Genomic DNA, 10,079 nt, shown 5'->3' with positions numbered 1-10,079 from the left:
GTGACCCATCGTCACCTCATTAGACCAAAACACGGCTGTCACTCAGGAAACCCCAAGGGGTCTAGGAGCCCTGGGACAGGAACCAAGGGTCAAAGACCAAATATTAGAACAACAACAGAATGCTCCTAATGCTCTTAATCACTTAGGAAATCACAAGAGTTTGGGGAGCTCTGTACCGGGAACGGGAGACAGAGACCAATATGTGTATTTTTTCCATTATCTCATACCAGTCTTTTTTCTTGCTCTTCGGATGCTTATAGTATCTTCTCTTTGTTCCAGGGTCTGCAGTTTCACTGTGTTATCACTTGCTACGTATAGGAAAAATAGCTGCTACAATAATGTTGTGTAACAAACAAGCTCAAAATTCCCATTCTTTCACCCTCCTCATCTCATGTGTCAGTAAGTCCTACTGATTCTACCTCTAAAATATATCTTGAATCCAGGTGGGCTGATTCAGTAGCTTTCTATTCTGTCTCCCTCCTTCAAATGCTGCTCTGACCAAGCCACCTTCCACAGAGATAAGAATGACCCATCCATGGTTGGCTTGGTATTAATTGAAAGGAGGCCTGGTGGAAACGGTAAATATTTGCACACTCTTTTGGACTCTGAGCTTGTTTGTAAGTGGCTAAAAACAAGATGGTTCTTTCTGGCAGCGTGATTAGATCTGAAACTGTCCTTCGAGATGTTTTAGAGAACAATGGTGGGGTTTTATACAGCAACCATTACCCAAAGCCAACATTAAGACAGATATTTAAGAAGTAGTAGGGTACTTAGGGCTCAAATAATGATCATTTATTAAACATCTCTTATGTTTGCTACATACTTTGTCTTATTTAAATTCTGACAAAGGTACACCAGGGTACCACTTAAAATATTTTCTGTATTTGTTTAACAGTCACTGGAAGTGGGGTGAAAACTATTTCCAATTAATAAACATTATAGTTAGCAATGGATACACAGATTTTTACTGGCAGAGTAATCTGTCTTTAAAGACATGTATGTACACACAATCCACACAACTGCCAAAACACTCCCATTTTTCTTGTTCTGTCTCAGGTATTTCCTTAATGAGTGTCTGAAGCCACAACTTGACAGGTGTCTTACAGGCTTAAGTTTAGATAGTAAGTCACTTGTTCCCAGTAAACATCATGACAGCATGCAGAACTCCAAGTGACTGTCGCTGCACCAGCCAGGTCTGTAACAACAAACTATTCTTACCTTTTCCACTTAAGGGCACTATCTCCTGTGCTAGGAATAGGCTCACTGTACATTTCCCCTGATTATTTAGTCATGTTTCAAATCCCTGATGAGACTGGTGTCCTGGGCAGTTCCTTTAAGGACCAGCTTGCTTCGTATTATTAATCTGCTCAATACAGGGAGACAATGCACAGAGTTTAACCTGCCCAAGGTTTTTTTTACTGTGGCAGACCAATGGTTTAAACCATTTGTGCTTGATTCCAAAGCCACCACTGCTTTCTCCTACTTGAAAGGTCAGTAAGAGGGTGATAAATAATCCCAGCTTTTACCTAATTTAAGGGAAGGATGTAATTTATATTAAACAAAGTTTTAACAACTGTATTTTGAACATATTGTTGGAAGAGGTGACTATTAGGAGCATTAAATCTAAGTAGTCATCACTAAAATAAACCCAGTAAAACCTTTAAATCATGGTTTCAGTGGCATAGCACTGATTATAAAGGTGTCTTTCACTGTAACCGTTTTAAACTTGTATTATCTTTGTCAACTATCTAATAACAGGGCTCTTACTGGGATGGTAATGAAAAGTAGAAACACTAAAGCCATTTTGCAAAAGGAACAATAGTATTTAACAGATTAGCAGAAAATCTACACCTGGTACATTTAAATTTGAACTTTTCTCTCTGTGGGGGTAAGCATGCAGAAAACCTCGATGAATTTAAGATATGACCTGTGAAGCTGAATCTTCGTGTATCCATATTTAAAAGAGGGGGTAAGGTATAGCTCAAGTGGTAGATAGCATGCTTAGCATGCGCGAGGTCCTGGGTTCAATCCCCAGTAACTCCTCTAAAAATTAACTACCTCCCCCCGCAAAAAAAAAATAGTAAAAAAATAAATTAAAAAATGATAGTGGACAGATAATACACTGAAGTATGTTACAATTACATTTATTAAGCAAAAGTAAGTTATTTATTTATTTTTAAGAATTAGGCTACTCTGGTAATGCCGCATATGTTTTAAACAAATTATTTAAAAGTAAATGATCGTGTTTTTTTGTTAAAATTGAATAGGCTGTTAAAATTCCTACAGTGTATCACACCTAAGCTTTGAAGTACTATTTTAAACAAACATGTATTGTAGAAAAAGCACCAGAAGCAGTCAAGGCAGCAGAACTGTATTCAGAGCAAAGTAAACCCAAACCTTAGTCCTTTTGTTTAGCCCTCATTCCTGAAAGGAGTTACAGTACTAAGTGAAGGAATTTTCCAGCAGCATTTTTGAGGTCACAAGTACAGCTTTAAAGGATTGCCCAAGAGAATACGGCTTTTGCAGGCAACCAAGTGTGGATAAATTACACTAAAATAAAGCTGTACAATGTTTTTGTTATATTAACACCAAGCTGAAAGGTGGACTGAAATCAACAGATGAGAAAGAACACCAGGCCTGAGGCTCACTCTTCAAGTGGTAATGGCATTCTAGTTTACTGAATGTAAATAAAGTGCAGTGACAAAATAAATAAGAGGGAAAAAAGCTTTGAAGATCTATATACAATGCTGAGATTAACATAAATTACTGATTATAATAGCCTTTTGACACTGTGGCAGCTGTAACATGCACAGGAAGCTCATTGATCCAGGTAAAATAATGCCTTTTTTTCCCCCCTTAGATCAATCTGGTATTAAGGCATATGCAATTATGCTACTTACTCTCTACGGCAAGACTGACTAAAGGGAAAATGTGTGCGCTATAGGCTAAATCCAGATATGGTCAGGTGCTGGGCATTATTTCTGGCTTCAAAATACGATGTATCTGTTTCATCATCTGGTTGGGGTATGAAAGGCATACTTTGATGCTGTAGGTTTTCCCAGTCCACATCGCTGAATAGAGGGTGAAGTTTCAGCTCTTGAGAAAAACATAAAACAAAACAGTCTTATGACACCATTACCAAAGTACTATTTTTCAGGAATTAAGAAGAGACTGTCTCCCATGTACCGTGCCCTACTTTACTATGTCCTTTTCACAGACATTTTAAAAACACTTGTCGTCTTTCTCTTCAACCACATACTTCACAGCCGCACACACCGTGTCACTGTGTGTATGACTTGGCATGTGACGGGGGGGGGGGGGGGGGGGAGGCTTCGTCTGCGTTCGTCAAATGAGCGAATGATGATTTGCCCGAACAGACACCTATCTTTCTCACTGCCTGCCTCTTCTCACAGAATCCCTGACTCAATGAGAAACTTCCTGCTCCCCGGTACAGCTTCCATCCTACGGATCTTCCATGATTAACGCCCTGTTTCTCATTCCCAGTGCTGGTCACCTGCTTGGAGCTCTGCGCACTCAGCATCACCCCCACTAGATAACTTCGGAAAGAAGCTCAGCCTCCACTCCCCTGCCTTCTCCCTTGTGCGCCATCCTTGTGCTTCATGGTGCTTTCAACGTACACACGGATGACACTTGATACTTTCTCCTCCTGGTTCTTTGACTTCACTGACTTGCGTCTCTACGATACACCACCTACCCAGCGGCGTGGCCACATCAGAGTCTTACTGCTTCCACTTGCAAAATCTCAGCTTTGCTCACCTCTTAAACTGCATTTTCCTGCCATTTTCTTCTAGCTACCAAAATGAAAATTTGCTTTTTTGATCACAGTTTGGTATTTAGTTGGTAGACACGGCTTCCCCTCTCCTCCACTATTCACTTCATCAGGCAATAATAAAGATGTTGGCCAAAAAAATGAAGTGACAGTTAAGGCAGTAAACAAACACAGCAAACAATCAGATTTAAGGAAAATATCAGATGATGACTACACAGACAGGAAAGAACTGGGTGTCTGTACTGGGGGTAATGTGTTGGGAAATCAGTATGTCAGAATCCAGTAAGTTGGTTTTTCCTTAAACTAAAAGACTGGCAGGAAAAGGGATAAGATAGCAAAAATGATTCACACTTAGAGTATTTATTTGTCTCAAAGGTTCAAAATACATAACTGAGCATAGATGACTTCAGAGTTATTTGTGGTGGTAACTCAAACTGGGATACGTGGATGTGATGTGCTGCTTTGTGAGCCTCTCGTCACAACTCTTTATTTGAACAGAATCCACAAAGGAATTCCAATCTAAGTTAAGATAAACTAAACAAACAGGTGTGGAAAAAAAAAACGAAACAAACAGGAGTTAAAACAACTAATTGTTTCTTAACTGAAGAATACCCCTATCTGCTCCACAAGGTAAACTGTTCATTTAACAAATGAACACAAATCTTACGTCATTGGTAAGAATGGACGGAGTACATTACCGTACATTATAGCCATTTGCTAAGCAACGGTTTCTCAACTTTGTTACAACTGACATTTGGGACCAGATAATCCTTTGTGGGAGGGACTGCCCTGTGCATTGTAGGAAACTGAGCAGAAGTCTTGGCCTCTACCTACTAGAGGCCCCAACTGTTGTCACAACAACAACAAAATGTCTCCAGACAGTGCTGGATGTCTTCTGGGGAGCAAAATCATCCCATGGAGAACTGCTGTTCTAAAGCAATGTTTAGAGCTTGGTTTTCAAATGTCTGCATCTTTACATAGGTTTTTGCTCCAATTCCACCCTTCAGAGGTCTTCCTGACCACCCCATCTTTAAAAAAAAAAAACTCTTGGCTTCGTTTTGTATCCTTCTCACTCTCCTTCATCTCTCTGCGTGTACTTACCACCACATGGCATTATGTTATGATTGTATTTGTTTACTTTCTGTCTTTCCACTAGAATGTAAGTTCTAGAATAGTAAGCACAGGATTTCAGTCTGGTTCATCTGTAGGGGACCTCCAGTGCCCAAAACGGTAACACTGTCCGGCACCCAGAAGTCACTCTATAGGATTTGATAAATAAATAAACTGCTGATCTTCCTGGAGGGAGAATCTAGAAGCTGACACAAATGATATACATATTGCTAAAGTTCATTTTCCTAAATATACCTCACTTCACATGGAAATGCATTTCAAGACAGAATACTTAGCTGTCTCTATAGAAATCTTGTTAAAAAGGATTTTAAGGCAGCTGCTAATGTTACCAGAGTTTGAAAACGAGTTTAAAATGAACGGGAGTTTCCTGCATTGATTTAAAAAGAACAAAACAAAACCCTTGAATGGGTTACAATGTACCAATTTTGTCTTCTTTTGAGGCAACCTGGCTGTGAAGATAATGCAACAAGGAGCCAGTCCATAAAAATATTTGTCAACCAATAATGATATCAGAAATGAAGCAGTAAGAAATCATAGATCAGGAAGCTTTGATTTAAAAAATTTCCCGTATGTGCTGATGTATAACTTTTATTAGGCTCTGAAAAACCTAAAGACATGGACAAGATCAGCTTGTTTCAGGTACCAGTTTGGGATCAATAAAATTCATGGAGTGAAGATTACAACCTGATTGCACTGAATTTTAATGTAGAATAAGGACAAATATGTCAATGCATACCTAGAGGGCAAAAATAAAAACGAATTTTTAAAAACCGATTTCACTTATCTGTCACATTATCTGTAGTACTGTACTAGAACTTGGTATCATTAACATTCATCCCTGAAACACATCAAAGGTAAAAGTTTACTAACACAAAACCTTACCTTTCATTCCGGCTCTCTTTGTATCATCAATGGTTAAGAGTATTTCTACTGCACTTTGAGCATTACCAGACAACTTTTCTTCGCCTTCAGGCCAAGGGATATCTACAAATACAAATAACCTGCTAATTATTGCTCAAAATAACAATACACAGAGGTAAATGAGACAAATGAATCTATTTTAATAGGAGAAAAAGAATCACCTCTTTTCAGAATATTCTGGAATACTTGTTGTGGTGTTTCATCACTGAAAGGGGGAATTCCTGTCAGAAACTCAAACAAGCAAACTCCAAGTGCCCACCAGTCTACTGCAGGACCTGGAATTTAAGAGGAAGTAGCTGAACGCATTTTTCTACAAATGTCCGATCAACTAAAACAGTAATTAATAACACGTGGATGTCTGGCCACACTGAGGGCCCCAAACGCTCATTTCCTAAGGCTTTCTTCTGGCTTCGGAAGGTACAAGAACCCAAATTACCTTAATTTAGGCAAAGTGGTAATTACTTTCTTGGAAAACAGAACTTTAGATTAGCAATCAACCTGGCTAGCTAGAAATTAAAGTCAAAGCTATCTTTTGTCATTTCTTAATAACCCCTGATATTCTGGACACTTGTTTGTTCTAAATCCTAAAACACAACTGAGGAACGCATTTAATCTGAAAATTATTCTCTAAAAGAGTGCTTCTCAATTTCAAATCAAGAAACAACATTTAGATGATTCTATGTCCCACTCTTTTCACAAAGGAATGAGATGAAGTAGCAACATTAATGCTAATTGGAGAGTAACGTGGTAGCTAGGGAAAGCCTTACTTGCAGTGTTTTAATGTAGCTTTATTTCTTTTAAGAATATAGAGAACAAATTAACAAAAAAATTCATTTAAACTACAGCTCGAGGAGGTAATCAGAAGGTAAGTCTTAATAAATAAGTAAAGCTGATTTTTAAATAAAATCTTCATTGGACACATCATTTGTATACAAGGATATTTTAAATGACTGTTTTAAACATGCCCTTATAATCTGGTTCATACTTTTGTTTAGTTACATCAATGAATAAGAATGTTTCCTAAGCAAAGGTTAATTTCAGTCCCAAAATGATTAACTTCAGTATAAATTCAGAATTGGAGATTCTAGCCTAGAACTAAATTTGCCTGAAAATTACTTTAAAAATCAATTTCACAAAATTCCTTATTGTGGTTAAGCAACTGCCACCATTTCATTTTAAAACAAGCTGGAAAGTATCTTGGAATCTGCCATCAGAAAAAATAATCGCATGCATTTAGTGCCTTTTCATCTGCAAGCCACATAATCCCAACTTCCCTAAGGAACACAGGTGCCAACAGTCTCTAGGCTTCCGTTTCTACAGAAATCACTGAAGAAAAACATATAAACCACCTCAGTTAGTAGGCCTTTTAAGCAGCACCGAGAAAGAATTATTCCAACAGATTAGATAACATAACCAAATAACAGAAAAGTAAGGGGCAATCAGGAAAAAATGTGCATTTTAATTTATTTTACTCAGGTTAGAAATTAGGACCCTTTTCCCAGCTCAGCCAAAATGTACTCATGTCAAAAAACATACATGATTTCTCTCATATATGTCATATATGAGTCAAAGTCTAATAAGATCACATATTGTGATAAATCATATTATCGATTATAAAACAAATCAATTATAATATATATCATTAGCCAGAGATATAGAGCAGGCTTGCTTTTATACTACTGGCTTCCTAGTTCAAAACCCACTTCTGTAATTTGTATATTGATACTGTTACATCTTTCTATTTTCTAATAATAATGGCTGCTAATTTTAATATTTTTATCAAGCCTATTTCTTCAACTGCAGTAAAAAATGGCTGTATCTACACTCTTTGCTACCTTTAATAGTTATAAAAATGCCACATGTCTACATTTGTTTTCACGGAGAAGAGCACTCGCCCTGGCTGTCTTCCTGCTCAGAAGACAGAAGACAGTTCATGTTTGTATTTCACAAGTGAGCTGAAATGAAAAAAAAAGTTTTTTTTTTTAATGCAATGTGATCTAGTTATACTTTGACTGTTCAGTTAAATATGCTTGGCCGCATTACTTTGTGCAGAAATTCACTCACCCGAAGTCAGAAATCCTGCATGTAAGAAAACAGGAGTTAGGTCCATTGTTATAAAGTTATGAGTTCATTCTCACATCATTCACTGAACTAGAAACCAGGTATTGTGCCAGATATAAGGAATACAAAGATGAAAAAGAGAGGTTTCCTCAAGGAGAAAACAGCCTACTCTGGGAGAGAGAATACTGACCATTTTAACCCAATTTAAAGAGAGCTACAGGCACATGAAAAAATGCTCAATATTGCTGATTATCAGAGAAATGCAAATCAAAACTACAATGAGGTATCACCTCACACCAGTCAGAATGGCCATCGTTCAAAAGTCCACAAGTGATAAATGCTGGAGAGGCTGTGGAGAAAAGGGAGCCCTCCTACACTGCTGATGGGAATGCAGTTTGGTGCAGCCGTTATGGAAAACAGTATGGAGATTCCTCAAAAAACTAAAAACAGACCTACTATATGATCTAGCAATCCTACTTCTGGGTATATATATCCAGAGGGAACTCTAATTTGAAAAGACACCTGCACCCCAGTGTTCATAGCAGCACTATTTACAATAGCCAAGACTTGTAAGTAACCTAAATGTCCATCAACAGATGACTAGATATAGAAGTTGTGGTATATTTACACAATGGAATACTATTTAGCCATAAAAATAAAATAATGCCATTTGTAGCAACATGGATAGACCTAGAGATCATCTTTCTAAGTGAAGTAAGGCAGAAAGAAAGAAAAATATCATGGTATCACTCATATGAGGAAGCTAAAAAAAAAAGGACACTATGAATTTATCTACAAAACAGAAACAGACTTGCAGACATAGTAAACAATCTTATGGTTAGCAGGGAAAATGGGGTGGGAATGGTTAAACATGGGAGTTTGAGATACACAAATGTTAGCCACTATATATAAAGATAGATTTTTAAAAAAGTTTCTTCTGTATAGCACAGGGAACTATGTTCAATACCTTGTAATAATCTTTATGAAAACGAATATATGTATGTGTATGCATGACTGGGACATTGTGCTGTACACCAGAAATCGACACATTGTAGTTGACTGTATTTCAATAAAAAATTAAAAAATAGAAAAAAAATAGAGTTGAAACAAACATATGCATGAGAAGCTATGGAAACTCAGTCCAGAGTCCTTAAGTCCCCTTGGCTGAGGGGAAGACAACGGTGGAACATCAGAGATGTTTTAGCTGTCCCTCCCCATTAGGTTTACAATTAGAGAGGTTAGTACAAGGGGAAATTGAGGAGCTGAAGTGGGTGTTTCTGGGGCCTGGGATTTTGGGGGGAGGGGTAGAGAACAGGGAATTACTGTTTTCTTTTCATTATAAATTGCTCTGTATTATTTGTTATTTTAAAAACTATGTATCAAATCCCTTTAATAAGAAAACAGAAATTTTATAATCTATCACTAGTCAGCAAAGATAACTAGAGGTCCCATGAAAAGAATGACAAGATCTTATAAAGTAAATCTTTACATTTGAAGTTCACTTTCATACTGTATCCAAAGTTGCAGAAAATGTGAACTGTAATACAGGAAATGAGCTGGCAAACCTGTGACTTAGCAAAAGGGATAGTGTACAAAAATTAGTTAAGTGCCCAGAGGAACGTAGTTGCTTTGGCTGATAAAGAAAGGGGAATATTAAGTGTATCTAACTTCAACACTGCAGAGATTATTGACAATGGTTAGTGATTTGTGGAAGGAGAACTCAGACTCCAGCCTTAAGGAACTTTCTTAAGCTTTTGTAGTGGAGACAAATATAATAATTATGACATAAGAAGAATGATGTAAGTTTTAAAAAGCATCTAATAAAGTAATATCGAAGAGCTAGGTCTCCGTAGTTGATCAAGGGATGCTTTATGGAAGAGGTGACATTTGACATTGACTGTTCATGATGAGAAGAAATCTGACAGCAAGCTTATTGGGGACTGGCTTTTCTAGACTAAGGCAAAACAGTTGTGCAAAATAAGGAAAACACGAAAATAAATGTGTCTAAGCAGAATGGGAAGGTGAGGCCCATAAAGAGACTCTTTGAGAGATGAGACTAGCATGAGAGCTGAGGGCCACCCGTCAGTAACCTGGATGCCACTTTGCAGGTAGGAAGGAGCCACCATGGTTCTTCAAGGAGGGAAGTAGCATGGACTCCATCCTGCTTCAGGAGGGA

At 37.7% G+C, this 10,079-nt stretch overlaps 1 protein-coding gene across 2 annotated transcripts in view; it reads right to left on the bottom strand.

Annotated features, from left to right (window-relative positions):
• Positions 1-2,193: 2,193 nt before the first annotated feature.
• MASTL (microtubule associated serine/threonine kinase like) overlaps positions 2,194-10,079 on the bottom strand; it is a 31,686-nt gene continuing 23,800 nt past the window's right edge. For both annotated transcript variants that reach the window (XM_031444646.2, XM_010995664.3), the window contains exons 10-12: positions 6,004-6,117; positions 5,804-5,905; positions 2,194-3,096 (exon numbers count right to left, since the gene is read on the bottom strand). In XM_031444646.2, coding sequence (XP_031300506.1) covers positions 2,939-3,096; positions 5,804-5,905; positions 6,004-6,117 — 374 coding nt within the window. In that variant the 3' untranslated portion in view covers positions 2,194-2,938. The remainder of the gene's footprint in view (positions 3,097-5,803; positions 5,906-6,003; positions 6,118-10,079) is intronic.

This window comes from Camelus dromedarius, chromosome 26 (genome assembly GCF_036321535.1).
Source record: "Camelus dromedarius isolate mCamDro1 chromosome 26, mCamDro1.pat, whole genome shotgun sequence".
Taxonomy (NCBI): domain Eukaryota; kingdom Metazoa; phylum Chordata; class Mammalia; order Artiodactyla; family Camelidae; genus Camelus; species Camelus dromedarius.
The sequence above is the reverse complement of the archived record's forward strand: the minus strand, read 5'-3'. Positions and strand labels throughout refer to the sequence as shown.